The 18,942-nt window shown below is 44.6% G+C and overlaps 1 protein-coding gene and 1 long non-coding RNA gene across 5 annotated transcripts in view; one reads left to right on the forward strand and one right to left on the reverse strand.

Annotated features, from left to right (window-relative positions):
* Positions 1–18,942, reverse strand: part of dock11 (dedicator of cytokinesis 11) — a 292,933-nt gene that overhangs the window by 226,024 nt on the left and 47,967 nt on the right. For all 4 annotated transcript variants that reach the window (XM_069893719.1, XM_069893720.1, XM_069893721.1 and 1 more), the window contains exons 2-3: positions 7,160–7,276; positions 5,122–5,211 (exon numbers count right to left, since the gene is read on the reverse strand). In XM_069893719.1, coding sequence (XP_069749820.1) covers positions 5,122–5,211; positions 7,160–7,276 — 207 coding nt within the window. The remainder of the gene's footprint in view (positions 1–5,121; positions 5,212–7,159; positions 7,277–18,942) is intronic.
* LOC138740695 (uncharacterized) lies at positions 12,495–18,698 on the forward strand. The gene is made up of 3 exons (XR_011343119.1): positions 12,495–12,561; positions 13,031–13,142; positions 18,397–18,698. It is a non-coding gene; the product is annotated as an uncharacterized lncRNA (long non-coding RNA).

An 18,942-nucleotide genomic window follows, 5' to 3' on the forward strand; every position in this document is an offset into this window, starting at 1 on the left:
GAGAGGAGGCAATCCCAATGACCAGTGGGACTCCAGAGGCTCCTGGTGCAGGCCACCATGCGCGTTTCAGGGAGATGCCAGGGCCAGCCATCGCTGATGGTCATGATGGCTGGCCAACAAGACAGCCTCCTACACGTTTGGGACTGCCAGTCTGGACGACGTTTCCTCGTAGACACAGGAGCAGAAGTCAGCGTCCTGCCCCTGTCGGGACAGGATACCAGGAACATGTAGTAGGGCCCCATGCTGAGGGCTGCCAACAACTGCACCATCCAGACCTCTAGTGCCTGCAAGGTCCAACTGCAGTTGAGAGGCAGACTTTTCTCATGGTTGTTCACACTGGCTACAATGGAACTGCCGCTCCTCAGGTCAGACTTCCTGCGTGCCCATAACCTACTCGTGACCTCAAGGGTCAGGAATTAGTCCATGCCAAGACTTTCCAAATCTTCCCCCTCAAAGATGCCAAGGTCCCAGCAATAGACCGATGAATTCGCCAAGGTCCTGGCCAAATTCACTGCAGTGTTCAACGCCCGATTCACCACGGCAAGCCCCAGCATGGAGTACAGGACCATATCCTGACCCAAGGCCAGCCACTCAACTCAAGGGCAAGATGCCTTCCTCCGGAGAAGCTCCAGCTGGCGGAGGAAGAATTCAAGAAACTGGAGGTGCTCGGCATTGTACAGCGGGCGGACAGCCATTGGGCTTCTCCCCTGCATATGGTGCCAAGAGCAACTGGCGGCTGGAGACCATGTGGCGACTACCGCCGGCTCAACGAGGCCACAACACCAGATCGATACCCCGTGCCACACATCCAGGACTTTGCGGCTAACCTGCACAGGGCAAAGATCTTCTCCAAAGTGGCCCTCAAGCGGGGATATCATCTGATCCGGGTGCACCTCAATGATATTCCCAAGACCACCATTATCACCATGTTTGGCCTGTTTGAATATTTTTGAATGCCATTCAGGCTGAAGAATGCCACACTGACCTTCCAGTGGCTAATGGATGCAATGGGCTGAGATCTGGATGGCGAGCAGAAACCAACAAGAACATATGGCGCACCTCCGCAATCTGTACACCTGACTGAGCGAGTTCAGCCTGACGATCAACCCAGCCAAATGCCAGTTTGGGTTGGAGGGCATTGACTTCCTGGGCCACAGGATAATCAGGGAAGGAGCCACACCCCTACCCAGTAAACTGGAGGCCATCAGAAGTTTCCTAAGCCCAGCATGACCAAGGGTCTACAGGAATTTGTGGGGATGATCAACTTCTACCACAGGTTAATCCCCTCAGCTGTTCAGATCATGAGGCCCTCGTTCACCTGGATGGCAAGCATGCCTTCTAGTTATAGACTTGCCTACCCTGAGAAAAAGACTTTTACTATCAACCCTTACATTTGTGAATGATACCTCATCAGCAACAATTACAGAGAGGAGAGATGCTGAGAGCAAAAATCAGTCCCAACGTGAACAAATTAAAATAAATTATTGTGGACTTCAGGAGGACAAAGGTCGACCTTTTTCCACTACACAGACACAGTTATGATGTGGAGAGAGTAGAGAGGACAAAGTTTCTTGCCATGCATGCAAGGGATGACCTATCCTGGACCCACACCACCTCCTCATCAGTCAGGAAGGTGCAGCAATGCCACCCTTCCTAAGGAGGCTAAGGGGGGCAAGCCTACCGGCCCCCAACTTGACTACCTTTTACAGGAGCACAGTTGGGAGTGTCTTATCTGGCTGCATCATCGTGTGGTGTGGAAGCTTCTAAGCATCAGACCGGAAGTCTATTCGGAAGATCATTAAAACAGCCGAGACGGTCTAATTTTCCTCTGTAGATGACATTTACTAGGAGTATTGTCCAAATAAGGCTCAAAGAATTATACAAGACCCTTTTCCTCCAGTGCAGGGTATTTTCAACTGTTTAGCATCAAAGTGATGGGACAGGAGCATCAAAATCAGGACTGCCAGGCTGGGGAATAGCTTCATCCTGTAATCATCCCAAATGTACATTTATTTCAATTATTTGTGATTTTTATGGACAGTGCATTGTGTATCTATGCGTGCACACCATGGTGTGGAGAGATGCTGTTTCTCAGGTTGTATATATGGACTCAGATGATCATAAACTTGAATCTTTACAAGCACTGCCTGTAATACCACGTAATGGCTGAGCAAAAACAGCTGTGATAGAGAGTTTGGAACTGAACTGCTGGTTCCCAGCAGTTTAAAGTGAATCACAGAAACAAACATGCATGAGCCCTCAATTGGGGAGCTGCAGATAATATTTGCCAGGCTGTTCCTGTGGTTTGATCCAACTGTCTATGGTTGTAAAGTTCATATATGTGTTTTTGTAAATGGTTAAGAGATGGAACAGTTTTATTCTATCCAGTGGCATCCTGGTACCCTCTCCATAGCTTCCACATTCTTCCTGTAATGAGGTGACCAGAACTGAACATAATTGTGGCTGAAACAGAGTTTTATAGATCTGAAACACTACCTCATGCTCTTGAACTCAATCCAATGACTAATGAAGGCCAACATACTACAAGCCTTCCTAACTCAATCCACCTGCATGACAATCTTGAGAGATTAATGGATTTGGACCGCAAGGTCCCTCTGTTCTTCCACAACTTCCTAAGAATCCTGTCATGAACCACTTTCAAATTCAACCTTCCAAAAATCCATCACTTATCCAGAATGAACTCCACCTGCCACTCCTCCACCCAACTCGGCATCCTGAAGCACATACACAATCTGATGGAGGGATTCAGCAGTTTGAGCAGCGTCAGTTGGAGAATAAAAAAGTCAACATTGCGGGTAGGAACCCTTCATCAGGACTGAATGAATGGATGAGAAAGTGTTGGTATAACAAGGACAGAGTGGAAGAGGCATGACTGGGGTGAAATACGAGAGTCTGCAGATGGTGCAATTGCAGTAAAAGACACTCAGAAATTCTGGAGGTACTCAGCCAGTCTTGCAGCATCCATAGGACACAAAGATTTATTACCAACGGTTCAGGCCTGAGCCCTCATTCAATGCAAGAACAAAAAGCAGGTGGGCATCTTAATTAAAGACCGAGGGGGAGGGGGGAAGAATGGAGGGGGAGGTGTCCAGACCAATGGAGAAAAGGTGTTGATTTGATATGATGAGGAAAGGTGAGAATTATGACTAGGGGCAGGGAGAGGAAGTTGGATCTGGGAGGGGTAAAGAACAATTGACAGAAGCAGTTGACTGGCAGATGCCAGACAGAGGGAGAGCGAACCAAGGGAAGAACAGGGCAAGGTAGAGGGTGGATGATAAGCCAATGCTGCAATCTGATAAAGAGATGATAACAATATTGGTACAACAATAGAATCTAGGATTTCTCAGAGAAGGTCAGCATTGAATCCAAAAACACAGGATACAAATGAAAAGCAAGAGTTCCTTGACAGCCTTCTAAATTTTGCTCTCAATTGCTTTTAACTTTAGCATCATCCAGATGCCTTGACTGCTGTGATTGCACAACAGAGCACTGAAACAGGCCCTTCAGCCCAAACTCTCCACAGCAACCAAGTTGTCTATCTGAATCCGTCCATTTGCATGTGCTTGGCCCAAAGCCATCTGAATCTTTCCCATGCATCTAATCTGTCCAAATATCATACAAACATTGAAAGTGGGCTCCCGTCTACCACTTCTTCAGGTTGCTCATTCCACATTCCTTTTACCTCTTGTGTGGAAAGCCTTTCAGGTCCCTTTCAGATCATTCCCCTCTCATCTCCAACCATTGCTCTCTTGCTCTTCTGCCGCCTTGTATCTCACTCTCCGGCTCAAAGGTGTTCGAGGGCAACGAGATCAGCCACCGGCTGCAGAGGCTGCTGAGAACGGGAGGAGTAGGAGGGGCGCGGCCTTTGGGATGCCAAGCTTGCACTGTCATGGACCAGCTGGTTCTATTCCCAGCTAAAACTTCATCGAATTAAAATGTTGTGCGAATACAAAATTGGATGGGAGAGAGAAAAGAATCATGATTAATGAATCGTTGAATACCAATACTCTGTCCACTACAATAGCAACAATCTCCCCGTGATCAGCCACTTCATTCTTTGCCGCACTGACACATCAATCCATGGCCTCATCTACGGAGGGCAAATTGAGGCTCCATGTAAATTCGATGAACAGCACTTTGTATTCCATCTTGGCAGTTTCCAACCAGATGGCATCAATATTGACCATCAATTTCCAGTGGCCTCCTCCCCCCTTCTCTTATTTCTCACCCACCTTCACTTTCCCTCATCCCTAACTCCTTTGCTTCTCCGTCCCCTGGCCATCACCCGCACCTTCCTTCCTCCTGCTCCCACCTCTTTTCTTCCTTCCTTCCTACTCTGCCTTCTCCCCCACCATTGAGCTCCTTTCCTTTCTTCCTCTCCTACTGGCATTCAACCTGTCAGCCTGGCTCCTCACCCTTTCCCCTTCTCACATCTTCAACTACATATCTGGGCATTTTACCAAACTTGACACTCCTGAAGAAGGGCCAGGCCCACTGCTTTCCACAGATTCTGTCTGACCTGCTGAGTTCCTCCAGTTTTGTTGTGTACTAACCGTAGTTCAAACTGAAGAGACTAATGCAGAGGTGTCGCCACGACAAGCTCACCAATCTCCCCCCACCCCTTTAACCTCTTCTCTCATACACCTCTCTGGATTACCTTCCACCTTCCTGCACTGGGAATGGTTAACTATGGTTGATTAACTACTGTCCAGTGCACCTTCAGATGTGGGAGGAAACCAGAGCACTTGGTGGAGTGATGAAGGGGACTCAAAGGCAGACTCCACACTGAACAACACCTGAGTCCCTGAAGCCATGTAGCAGCTGCACTAACTGCTGTGCCACAGCGTCACCCTGATGTGAACTGCCATCTATTCCTACATTTTCTCTCTCTCCCAGATTTACTGTCCCTCCCAAGCTCTGTGGGAATAATCTGTGAGGAAATTTCATCAAGCCAAGATGACGTTAGGTTGGGTGAGTAATTACTTCATTGGAGAAGTGGGTTTTAAGGCCTGCTTTACTGGAGTTCCCAAGCCTTGCAATGAAATCTCATAGAACATGTGCACAAACTGACATTCACTGGATTGCCTCACTCTCTCGTACCTCTTTCACCAACAGGCTCTGTGCCAGTTTTTCAGCATCTGAAGGCAGTGTGGAGTAGACAGTCCTTGTCTGGTGTGGAATCGTTGAGATCTAGATAGGAAAACAAAGTTAGTGGTGAGAAACTATTCTGAGAGTGTGTGCATGGACTTCCTGGATGGTACATGCATCCATCAGCCGCATGTCTGACCCTCTTAAAAAAAAACCCAATGGGATGATTGCATACAGTAAACTGCAATGGGTGATTGATGGTTGGCACAGAATCAATGGGCTGAAAGGCCTGGATCAAGGCTGGGGGATTCTGTCACTCAGAAACTTTCAGGTCTGTTAGAGACCATTCAGTCCATCACATCTTGGTCCAATCATCTAGCTAGTGAAAACTGGTTTCCCTTCAAATGATATTCTCCCTTTATGTGTCATAGAGACAGGGAAACAGGTTGTCCCAGCTGCCTGTGTTTGGTCTGTAAATCATGCCTATCTAGGCTTTTAAACATTCTAATTGCATCTAGCAACTCTTCCCCATACCCATCAGCCTTGATCTGTGTGGAAAAAGTTGCCCCTCAGATCCCTTTAAAATCTTTCCCCTCTTGCCTTAAAACCTATGTACCCTAGATTTAGGCTAAACTACCCTTGGGAAAAGACGATAACTAATTGCCTAATCTATGCCAAAAACTCAGTCTTCTTCCAACTATTCATCCTCCTTGAAAGTTGAAATACTAGCATCTTGCTCTGGCTTCTGTTTAACTGTTGGCACTTCAGCTGTGCTGAGCCCGCTCTTCCCCATCTCCTTTACAAATTGGAGGGAGACCAAATCTGTCAGGGAAGGAGACGACTCGAGGAGCATTTTCTCATCTTGCCTGTGAGCTGGGAGTTCTGCTGTGGAAGTGTGCTGACCTGAGCCCCCATAAGGCTACAGAACGTCATCATTGCAGTCCCTGCCAGTAGTCCTCAGTATTCTTTTTCTAAATAGACGTATAGCACGCTAACAGGCCATTTTGGCCCACGAGCCCAATTAACCTAACCCCCCTCCGGTACGTTTCAAAACATCCATCCATCTACGAGGTCTTTCCTCCTCTCCCTTCCAATTTGACCAGTAGTAAACTGAGCCACCATATACAAAAACAACTGTGACCAGCAAGAATTCAGAAGAGAAGAAATGGTCAGTATCAATACAACTTCAAAGAGTTTTACCCCCCTTTTCCACTTGAAATTCACATGGGCTGCATTTTCCTCCTCCTGCCTCAAATATTTTGAGGTGGACACATTTCTAATTTAAAGTGCAGAGTTCATAGGGAAAGGCTGAATAGGTTGAGACTTTATCTCCTGAAATATCAGAGAATGACAGAAGATTTTGAAAGCGAAATACAAAATCATGAGGGGTATCGGTAAGGCAAATACAAACAGGCTTTTTCCACTGAGGTTGGGTGAGACAAGAACTGGGTGACATGGGTTCAAGGTGAAAGGTGAAATGTTTAAGGGGAACATTAGGGTGAACATCTTAAGTTAGATGGTGGTGAGAATGTGGAAAGAGTTGCCAGTGGAAGTGGTGGATGCAGGTTCAATTTCAACATTTAAGAGAAGATTGAATAAGTGCATGGATGGGAGAGGTTTTGGGGACAATGGCTGATGGCGCAAGATAGAATAGTTTGGCATGGACTAGATGGGCTGAAGTCTCTTCTAGATTGCTGGTGAATCAAGAATTCAGTCGATAGAGGGGAGGTTGGTTTGCACGATGGCATGATTCACGTTCACAACTCCATGCACTTTCTTTCAGCTTTGGGCAGAGTGGTTCCTATTTCAAGCTGTGACAGATCTGGGCAGGATACCTTCCAATGCAGCATCAATAAAAATTTGTCTGAAACATTGCGGACATGCCGTATTTCCTTAGTCTTTTGCTTCCCAAGGACGGGGCTCAAAGATGGCTCTCCAAGAACTTGATCCAACTGTAAGAAGAGCTGTCCATCAATGACTCCAATGGTCACCATGCCAAGTTCATTAAACTTTTGGCAGGAAACACAGGCTCCACAGATTAACTACTTACGGAAACTTCATCCGATGGGAATTGCAGAAGGTCTCGCAGGCTATCACTCTGGATCTGTGCTTTCCTTTGTTCAATCACATTCTCATAATCCAATGGCTCAATAATCTTTGCTTTTTCCTGCAAAGAGGCAAATGGTACAAGTTCAATAAAGATAATCTGTCCAATAATAACACATTAGGTTGAGTGCTCTGTACCATTGCATTATAATAAGACATGCTAGCCTCTAATACAAGGAAGAATTAATATTCTTCAGTAAAAAGCAATCCCTGGGGAGACAACTATGTCAATGAAAGAATCGATACATGAGAAAATATTATATAGTCCTTTAATCAAGATGTTTTGGAGCACATTGAAGAAGAAGTAAGTACAAATTTTAAGTTAAATACACAGATTCATGAAGTTACATTGTACAGAATAAAGGCCCTTCAGTCAAACTTGTCCATGCCGATCAGGGTGCCTCTACACTTCAGGACGGTTGGTTATTGCAATGCTTTTACAGTGCCAGTGATCGGGGCCAGGGTTCGAATCCTGCGACGTTTGTACGTTCTCCCTATGTCTGCGTGGGTTTTCCCCAGGGGCTCCGGTTTCCTCTCACTGTTTAAAATGTACCAAAGTTGTAAGTTAATTGAGTGAAAATTGGATGGCACAGATTCATGAGCCAAAATGGGCTGTTACCGTGCTGTATGCTTAAATTTAATTTTTAATATTTTAAAAAAATATATATTTTAAAATTTAATCACTATTGCTTGTGTTTGACTCGCATCCCTCAAGATCTTTCCCATCTGTCTATCTGTCCTTCTGATCCCCTTTAAATCTTTCATCTCTCACCTTCGAACTATGCCCTCTAGTTTAAGACTCCTCTGCACTGGGGAAAATGACAGTGACCCATTCATCTTATCTATGCTGCTCTTGATTTGAAAAGACACTGTAAGATTGTCCCTCAGCCTCATTTTCTCTGGGAAAGCAGTCCCAGCCAATTTCATCGCTTCTCATAATTGAAGCCCTACAATCCCAGGAAGTCCTGTGGGGAAATCAAGAACTCTTCAGATGGCCAATCAGAAACACTGGCCATCCTTTTGCCTGCACTGATGTTGCTCATCCACTATTCCTCTAGCAGATTAGATTTTTGCCCAACCATTCTGTCAATCTTTTCTCTCTAGCTTAATCACATCCTTCCGATAACATGGGGACCAGGGCTGCACACAATACTCCACGCCTGGCCGATCCAACAATCTGTACAATTGTTGCACAATGTCCCAAGTTTTGTACTCAATGCCTTGCCAACAAAGGCAAGCAACCATAAACTTCCTTGATCATCTATCCATACCTGTGTGACCACTTTGAAGAAAGCATGTCTTTGTAACCAAACTTCTTCAAACTAGCACCAGCCATTCCTTTGCTCATCTGTCTAAATGATTTATATCCTTTAATAACCTTAAATAACCTTGGGGCCATTCACTCACTTACTAATAATGTCCTCTATCTTCTCTTCAAAGTCATTAATGTAGAAGAAAAGCAATAAAGGACCCAGCAATGATCCGTGCAGCGCATAGCTGGTAACAAATCTCCAATCTGAAAGTCAACCGCTCCAATACCCCCTCATTCCTATGCCCAAAGCAATGTTGTCTCCAATTTGCTACCTCACCTATGTACTCCAACTTTGTGCATCTCATCCAAGGCCTTGCTAAGGTGCGCAGAGACAACCCTCTACTTTTGTCAATTCCCTTGGTCACCTCCTCAAAAAATCTCAGATCAAATTCATGAGGCATGACTTCTCTCAAACAAAGCCAACCTGCCTATCGCAGATGTGTTACTAGTAAGACTTTACTTCCCACTAAAAGGTATTGGACCAGTAAAATGTCTCACAACCACTTTCACAAGGATGACATTCTGTCACACCGTGCTTTCACTCACAAAATGAATAATTAATTCCTTGAGCAATAATCATACTTAATGACTCACTTCATTGCAATACTGACCTGCTGAAATGTTCCAGGTCTTTTTTTTGCCCATGATGAGCTCGTTGAGTTCATTCACTTTGCTGCCAACTTCCAACCCGACCTCAAACTCACTTGGTCTGTCTCTAGCAACATTCTCCTTTTCCTCGATCTGTCTCCATCTCAGGAGACCAAACTCTCGACAGACATCTACAAACCCACCAACTCCCACAGCTACCTCGACTACACCACTTCACACCCTGTCCCCTGTAAGGATTCCATTCCATTCTCTCAATTACTCCCTCTCTGTCATAGCTGCATCCAGGATGAGGACTTCTATGATAGATCATCAGAGATGTCCTCCTTCAAACAACGTACCTGTCCCTCTACCACCGTCAAGTCAGCACTCACCTGCATATGCTCAATTACCCGCACATTACCCTGGCCCCCTTTACCCTGTGCATAACAAGAACAGGATTTCTTTTGTCTTCACCTGCCACCCCACCAGCCACCACATCCACACATCCTCCTCCACCATATCTGCAGTGACAGAATATGGATATGCTTTTAGGGCGATCAATTAGGGCAGGTTTTTTCAGTGTAGGTCACATACAAACACTAAAACAGATCTTATTTAAAATACTAGAGCTCTGCTCTTACTAGACATGTCAGGGCCAACAGCCTTTGGAAAAGCTTTGGAGAGTGCACAAGAGACTTCCCTAATAGATTGTTGTTTACAAAAATGTCAGAGCCGCAGACTGTCTGGAGTGGAACTTGCTATCAATTATTCATTTTGTGAGTGAAAGCACAGTGGGACAGAATGTCATCCTTGTGAAAGTGGTTGTGAGACATTTTACTGGTCCAATATCTTTTAGTGGGAAGTTTTACTAGTAACACATCTGCGATGGGCAGGTTGGTTTTGCAAGCAGAGAGAGTAAAACAAGTGAGAGAGAGAGAGAGAGAGAGAGAGAGAGAGAGAGAGAGAGAGATTCTGCAATTTCACAGACAGCAGTAGCAGCAGCTGAGACTGGAAAAGGACAAGCTGGCAAGCTTGAGGAAAGCCCCATTTTGGAAGACATGTTGTGAGTGCTTGGTTCAGCCAGGTCAAAGCCCTTGTGGTTCATGGAAGAGGAGAGAACTGGCTATCTAATGTTTCACTTGAAATAAAAGAAACAAATAGGATCTCTGTGATGACCTGAAAGAAAGAGGTTATCATCTGGAAAACCCTGAAGAGGCAAGTTTCTTCAGCAAGACACTAAAGTGGCTGATTAAAAAGGAATCAGTTGTGGGTGTCCAGCGAACAACAAATCTCTCTCTGAAAACTGACAAGAACCTTCCTGAGTGGTAACCTTTCAAGCACCAAACCCTGGTGAACTTTATAAATGTTATATTCTGTGCACAGTATAAGAATTGCCTGCAACCAGTGAACTTGGAGGAATGAGAAGTGAGATTGGACTGTGAATCAAAGAACTTTTCTGAACTTACACACACTTTACATGCACTTGTGCTTAGAATTAGAAGGGAGTTAGGTTAGTTAAGTCAATAGTGATAAGTTAAAGTGCAATTCTGTTTTAATGTTCAAAGGTAATTAAAAGCAACTTTTGTTTAAGTAACCATTGGTCTTGGTGAATATCTATTGCTGCTGGGTTTTGGGGTCCTTTGGGGTCCTTTGGGGTCGTAACTCTTCATAAAGTTAACCAAGTTAAAATTTTAATTTAATCCAGGTGACTGTGTCACCAACATTTTTTAGTTTATAAGTTTTTCCCATATAGCGATATTATTTTAATCACAATGCACATATGTGTATGCAAATTCGAAATAATTTGTATTTAAATTTGAACTCCCCTTCACTCCCCTCCTCTCCCTGCCCCGCCCCTCCCTGCCCCGCCCCGCCCCTCCTCTCCCCGCCCCTTCACTCCCCTCCTCTCCCCGCCCCTTCACTCCCCTCCTCTCCCCGCCCCTTCACTCCCCTCCTCTCCCCGCCCCTTCACTCCCCTCCTCTCCCCGCCCCTTCACTCCCCTCCTCTCCCCGCCCCTTCACTCCCCTCCTCTCCCCGCCCCTTCACTCCCCTCCTCTCCCCGCCCCTTCACTCCCCTCCTCTCCCCACCCCTTCACTCCCCGCCTTTGGAATGTAGGAGGAAACTGATGCACCTGAAGGAATCCCACGCAGGTCTTGGGAAGAACAGACATCTTCCTTACAGTGCCAAATTCAAACCCAAGTCACTGGCATTTTAATAGTATTTATGCTAACCGCTGCACTAACTGTGCTATAGCATGGCAGTGATAAATGTTACCGGCTTTACTCTGTTAAGGTCTGACATTTTAAATTGGGAAAACTTGCTGCTGTCACATGTGCCTGGTTGTAAACACTGACATCCTTTTGCTCAACAGGCATTGTCAATTCATCAACTAAGTGAATCGACTACTTTGCCAATAAAAGCCTCTATTAATGGCAGGGAGCTGCATTAGCTTTTTCTGCCCTGCTGAAAGATTAAAGGAGAACTGGATAATAAAAAATATACTTGTGTTCATTTTATCTTGTGCCTGTCTGTCTCGTTTACCTCACTCAGTTGGTGTTCTTTGGAGTTTCAGAGAGAAAAAAAAAAATCGCTGGGACAATTCCAATTCTGGCACAGTTAGAACCCTTGCTTCCTCCTGCAAATTGAGGAGGAGTCAATCTCATCAGTGGATCAACACACACATTCAAAACTCTAGTTGTGGTTTATTAACAAATCAGAGGTCAAACAGGAAACCATTCAGTACACTTGGGAGACAAATATTTAGCTTTTTTTGAGCTAAAGGTGAAAGGTCCATTCATACACTTTCAGCTTCATTAGACAATGAAACTTTCAGCCAGTCACACATACCAATGCTATGTCTCATCCACTGTGGACATCTGAGGCACTGCTTCAAGAAGGCAGCCAACTGCTTCAAGAAGGCCCCCCCCCATCACCCTGGTCACATCTCCTCACCCTTTCCTTTGGGCAGAAGGTACAGAAGCCGGAAGACCAGCACCTTGAGGTTCAAGAATGGTATCTCTCCAACATCTATCAGGGTCTTTTACCTCCTCTTGTTACACTAAACAGGGACTGTTCCAAAACCACAAGGAGGCTTGTCTGCATTACTGTAATGCCACTTTTTCCTTGCACTAGAGTAACATTGAATTTCTAATTTTTAATATTTATAATCTCTTTTTCATTTAACGTATAATATTGTAGTTTTTTTTAATTTTTGAAGAACCTCTTTGGCTGCAGCAAGCAAGAGATTTGGTGCTTATGTGCATTGTACAAGGTATATCACAATGAACATTATGATTCTCTTGTGTAATAGGAGGCCCTTGTGACCAATCTCTCTGTAATAAGATGGTTATTATGCTTTCTGTTGTAGACAATTATATAGTCTCTCCTCCTTGGTATTTCCATCCAGCAGACATTAGCTTTCATTGAAACTTGCTACCTCAGTGGGTGAGACCCAGTTTTAAATTGTATTGTTTCCATCAAATCATCCCTGTACCTGATGGTCTGATAAAAGGAGTACAATTTTGGCAGAAGGTCATCATTAATGAATTCAATACAACTCGACATCACTTATAGACAAAGGCTATCTCTTTCCGAATAATTTCCCTTTTATAGCGAACAGGAGTTGGAGCAAGGGGGGTGGTGTGGTGAAAAAACAGGCTTGTTTAAATAGGTGAGAGGTATAAGCAGAGCGGCCATCATGTGAGGGGGTCAGAGTTTGAGTGGATTATTTGAGGTCTTTGGTCACAAGATCACAAGACAAAAGAACAGAACCAAGCCACTAGGCCCATCGAGTCCGTTCCGTAAATCTACACTAAGCTACTCTACACTAGTTCCAATTTCCAGCCTTTTCCCCATATCCCTTGATGCCCTCACTAATGAGATACTTGTCTATTTCTTGTTTAAATACTCCCAGTGATCTGGCTTCCACCAGCTAGAATGCTCTCCATGGTACATCTGTCGAAGTTTCCGAGAGTCTTCGGTGACATATAAAATCTCTTCAGACACCTCAAGAAGTATAGCCATTGGTAAGCCTTCTTTGTGATTGCATCAACGTGGAGGCTCCAAAAAAGATCCTCAGAGATGATGACCCTCAGGAGTTTGAAGTTCATGACCCTCTCCACTACTGAGCCCTTGATGAGGACTGAGTCATGTCCCCCTGACTTCCTCCTGAAATCCACAATCACTTCCTCAGTTTGGCCGACTTTGAGCGCAAGGTTGTTGTCATTACAACATTCAACAAGCTGATCTATCTCCCATCTGTACGCTTCCTCATTGCCATTTGTGATTCTGCCAACAACAGATGCACACTCACCAAGATCAAGAATTCTCTCTTTCAAAGTGCTGGCAGGGCTGAACATTTGGAATATGCAGCCCAAGAGGTGGCCTTGCTGCCCCAAGACAGGCCGATAGCTTTGTATTCAAAGGGGGATTGAAGATGATGTGGTTAATGCAGCAAGTGGGAGATCAGTCATGAACCAAATGATTGGAAGTGCAGGTATGAGGGGTCGAATGCAATACGCAACAGTGCATGAGAAACTCAGCAGGTCCCACTGCATCAATAGGAAGCAAAGAGTAACCAACATTTCTGGCCTGACCCCTTCATCGAGGAATGAGCAAAATGCAGGCAGGCACCTGAATAAATAGATAGGAGGCAGGAGACAGAGAAGCAGAGAGGACGAAGGAAGAGGAAAAGGGAGAAGAACAGGCTTACATAAAAGAGGTTGTAGGCGGATATAGGTGAGAGGGTAGAAAATGGGGGAGGGGGTAGCTCTGAATGGAGAGGGATGGAGAGCTGAAGGAAAGGATAGGACTTGGGGTAGGGGGGTTAACGGAATCTGGAGAAATCAAAGTTATTGGTGTCCGGTTGGAGAATGCCCAGACGGGAGATGAGATGATATTCCTCCAATTTGCTGATGGCCTCTGTTTGACCATTTGGCATTAAGAATGGCCTACTCTTGCTTCAATTTCCCGCACCCTTATGACTTCTGCAATTCCATCCAAACAATTTGGGGCTGGTTAGTAGCTCAGAGCAAGGGTGAAGAACATCACCATTCCAAAGGACAAACAGAATGCTGGAAAGTCACTTCCATTGCATTGTGTGGTATTTTAAGGGGAAAAAAATGAGTGACTCAGTTATTTGCAGTGCTTAATGTAACAGAATATTTGGGAGATACATTGGTTAAATTAGAGTAGGTTACATACATGCACACGCTTTAAAACAGATCTTATTTGAAATATTGAAGAATTCAATGACTTTACAGAAACGATGGAGAATGCTGTGCCCATTTCACAAGTAGGTGATGATTGAAATGTCTTCATTGAATCAACAAGCAGGAGATAATCTGGCTGTTGAAAGGTCTTTGCAAGGGTTTTGACAGAGTGCACAGAAAGGTGACTCCTGGGTTTTTGTTTACCTAAAGACAACAGTTTGACCTAGTATTGTTTGCTGGAGAAGGTCAGGGGTTTAGAGAGAGAGAGAGAGAGAGAGAGAGAGAGAGAGAGAGAGAGAGAGAGAGAGAGAGAACAAACAACTGAAACAAGCAGGAGAAGCTGGTTGGAACTGAAACAAATTGCAGAGTGGGGGATGGCTGGAAGTGCTATCTGTCTGATGTTTCTCTTGGAATAAGTGAAAAAGAAAGGAACTCTGTGGTGGTAGCCTGAAGAAAGAGGTTACCATCTGGCAAACCCTGATGGGGCAAGTTTCAGCAGCAAGACAATGAGGTGGCTAATGGTGGTAACTCAGTTGTGGAAATCCTGGAACAACAAATTTCTCTCTGCAAACCCTACAATAACCTTCCTGAGCGGTAAACATTTACCTTTTGAGCACCAAAGCCTGGTGAACTTTATACATGTTTAATTCTGTGCACAGTAAAAGAATTGCCTATAACCAGAGAACTTGTAAGATTGAACTGTGAACCAAAGAACTTTTCTTACATTTACAGACCACATATACATGCGCTTAGAATTAGAAGGGGGTTAAGTTGGGTTAGTTAAGTTTATAGAGATAATTTAAAGTTTGACTCTGTTTTCTGTTTAAAGATAATTAAAAACAACTTTTGTTTAAATAACTACTTATCTTGGTGAATGTCTATTGCTGCTGGGTTTTGGGGTCCTTTGGGCTCATTACATTAAAGAGAGTGGAATGTATAGAAGTGCATATTCTTGAACTGTGGGTGACTGGAGCCATTGTCACTTTGTAAGAGCCGGCATTTGAACACCAGTTATGACAACACAAAATGAGAAATTAAAAATAATGGAAACAGATGTCAAGCGATTGAAAACCCAGCTGTGGCAGAGTGAGCTGAGCCCATTGATTTAACTGAGGACATAGGCAAGTGTACCGAGGGCTGTTGTCAGTCTGTCGCCCCAGGCACTGAAGGCAGGGGTCAGAAGCCCTGGGCTCAAGCATTGAGAAAGTCTCAATGCCCCCAGTACATTCAAATCCCACCAAGGCAACTGAAGTATTTAAATACAAATGATCATTTATCTGGAATTGAAAAGGTAGATTGATCCCTTAACAATCGTGACAAAATTGCCAGATTGCTGTTAAAACTCAACATGTCCTTCCGGAGGAGAATTCTGCAGTCCCTACTCAATTAGGCCTCTAGACAGCTGACGCAATGAACTCTTTACTGCCTCCTCAGGGTTTCAAGCGAATCAGGACCAAAAAAAATGAGGGGGGGGTCTCACTTGGAGTTAGAGATGGGTGGGCCCTAGGAGAAATTACCATAGACTGCAGGGATTTCTGCTTGGAACATTGACTCTGTGTCTCATGCCTCAACAGCCTTTGCAGAGCACCCTGCTGGAAGTGGCCATACCAAAGGTTACCAGTAATATGACATTCGAGAAAGATGTTCTAGATTAGAATCTTTTTAAAGTGCACAAGGCAGGCAGCATAAGTCTAAAATTGACATATGGACATAACTCCATGCACTCAGAGCTATAACAACAAAATAACATTGGTCCAAAGGCCATTAAGTGCTCCATTTTCCATTTCCAGCATATATAATTAACCGTGCCTCAATGATTAACAATTCATCCAACTACAGATACAACAATGTTAAAAATGGCATTGATTCATTACACAATTTGGTTAACTGAAGGGCAAACAAATTTTGAGCACAGGCCAACAAACAAAAATCTGGGAACCTGAAATAAAAACAGATCATTCCCCACTGGTCTGGCAAGAGAGCTGACATCTCAATTCATTGACCTATCATAGCATGCAGTGGACAATAGTTAAAACTGGATCTCGGACAACTGGAAATGAGGAACTTAACTTGGACAAAGTGTGAAATGATGCATTTTGGGAAGTTAAACCTGCCTGGGTCATACACAGTCTCGTTCATCCTCTTATGCCTTTCCACTAATCCCCCTCCTTGGTAAGTCCCCCTTTGACAACAGGATATGCTCCCTACCATTGAAGGCCCCAAGCAGTCTTTCCAAGTGAAGAAACACTTCACTTGTGAATCTGCAGGGATCATCTACTGCATCTGGTGCTCCCACTGTGGTCTCCTCTACATCAGAGAGACTGGACACAGATCAGGAGATTGTTTCAATAATGGGAATATCCCAGCCACCAACCATTTCAATTCTACACCCCATCTCCACTCTGAAATGCCTGTCCATGGTCTCATGCACTGCCAAAATTGGAGGCCACCCACAAAATGGAAGAATAAGGCCTAATATTCCATCTGGACACTCTCTATCCAGATGACACTGACATCAAATTCTCTGGTTTCCATTAGACCTCTCGTCTCTCTCACTTTCCCTCTGTCTTCCTTTCCTTGAGCTCCCCACCCACTTCCCTAACCATTCAGAAACCTCCTCCATCAGCATTTTTTCCTTTTCTGCCCTCCCACCCATATCCACCGATGACCATTTATCTGTTGGCCTGAGCACCTCTCCTTGCCCCCACCTTATTTTTCAGGGGCCTGCTTTTTACTTGTAGCTAGACAAAAGACTCAAGCCCAAAATGATGGTTATACATCTTTGCTGTATGACCTGCTGAGTTACATTAAAAGACAGGAGCCCAGGAATGGGGTAAAACACATAGTCCCCTTAAAGTGGTGATACATAGAGATGAAAAATGCATATGGAATGTCAGCCAAACCTTTGAATGAACAAGTACAAAGTGAATCATTATTTGCACTTGAGTATTGAGTGCCATTCTGGTCACCACTCAACAGCAATGATGTCATTAAGCTTGAGAGGGTACAAAAGATTCACAGGAACATTGCCTGGATGTTCTAGGGTAGAGAGAATTGAGTTACAAGGAGAGACTGGAAACTGCTGGGGCTGTTTTCACCTGGAGCACGAGAAGATGACCTCAGGAGGTTTACAAAAACGTCAGTCTTTTCCCAGTGTAGGGGAACTTGAATCTAGAGGCGTGGGTTTATTGTGAGAAAGGCTGCTGGATACATGGAATGAGCTGCTAGAGGAGGTGGTGGGGCAAGTACAATGGCAATGTTTAAAAGGCATTCGGGCAGGTATATGGATAGAACTATAGAGAGACTTGGGCCAAGTGCAGGCAAATGGACTAGCTCAGGTCGGCCACTTGCTCGGCATGGGCAAGTTGGGCCTGTTTCTACGATGTACAACTCTCAAATCAAAAGTGAGAAAAAAACTTATAAATCAAAGCTTTTTTAGCTGCAAAGAAAATAGTGGAGTGGAGAGAACAATGCGAGTGTTTATGATGGCGAAGAAGAGATTGAATGTCAGGTGTGGTGCTGGTGCCACCTGAGAGAGCGGTAAACTCATGCTGATCTGCCTCTTTGTCTGCAGGAGGTGTAACAAAGTGATTGAGGACAGATGGGAGAGAGAAAACATACTGCTAATCCAAAGAGAATCAAATTGAATTTTTTGTTGATACGTACAAGCTATAGTGGAGCTTGTATTTTTTTCAGCATGCTACCCAGGCAAGTCAACCCAAAGTTAAGCATAGCAGGTCATGGAAAAATCCCATTGTATTACAGGGAGAAGTACTGTTAAAACAGCAGGGTTTGTGGGATCAAGAGATCATCTTTGACAAACGGAAGGCCTGTTCACAAGTTTGCTAACAGTGGGAAATAAAATTCTGCCCAATTGTGGTGGTGGGGGGGGGGGTGTAGGAAAAGTTATGAAGGGGATGGCACAGGTCCTTTAATATGGTAGCCGCTTTTATGAGGCAGTGGGAATTAGAGCATAGAACATTTCAGCCCACAATGTTGTGTCGACCTAAGTAAACCTACTCCACCACTTTCTTCACCTCACGCTCACAGCCCTTTATTATTCTTATAGAAAATCCTTACCTCAGAGAAGACAAGAGTCCATGGAGGGGAGGTCAGTTGGAAATGTGCAGCATCTCAGGCAGCAATGAAGACAGAAGAACTGAATTAATATTATTGGGAGGTCCCAATGGGAATGGGCATGAAGAATTAACATGGCAAACAATTTGAAGCTCAGATCCACCTTTGCTGAATAAAGTGGTGAACCGTAAAGTGGTTAACGGGACAAAGGGGCCACCCACCTGACTTCAGTGGTAGGATAGTGGTTGACTGGGTTAGTTCTTGGAGCCAACACACAAGGCAACTGTGAAAGAGTTTGCAGAGATTCAGCATATGGTTGAATAGTCAATCAAACTTCTAAAAGTGTACTGAAAGGCAGATTGGTACATGGAATGAGCTGCCGGAGGTGGGAGAGGCAGATTGGTTGCTTCATAGCCAGGTTTGGAAACTCAAAGACCTAGGAATGCAGAAGCCAATTCCATAGGTTGGGGGGCGGGGAGGGGGGGGGGGAGGGATCTAGTGGAGTTGTTTGAGTGAACTGGCGTGGACTTGAAGGGCC

Source organism: Narcine bancroftii, chromosome 8 (assembly GCF_036971445.1).
Source record: "Narcine bancroftii isolate sNarBan1 chromosome 8, sNarBan1.hap1, whole genome shotgun sequence".
Lineage (NCBI taxonomy): Eukaryota > Metazoa > Chordata > Chondrichthyes > Torpediniformes > Narcinidae > Narcine > Narcine bancroftii.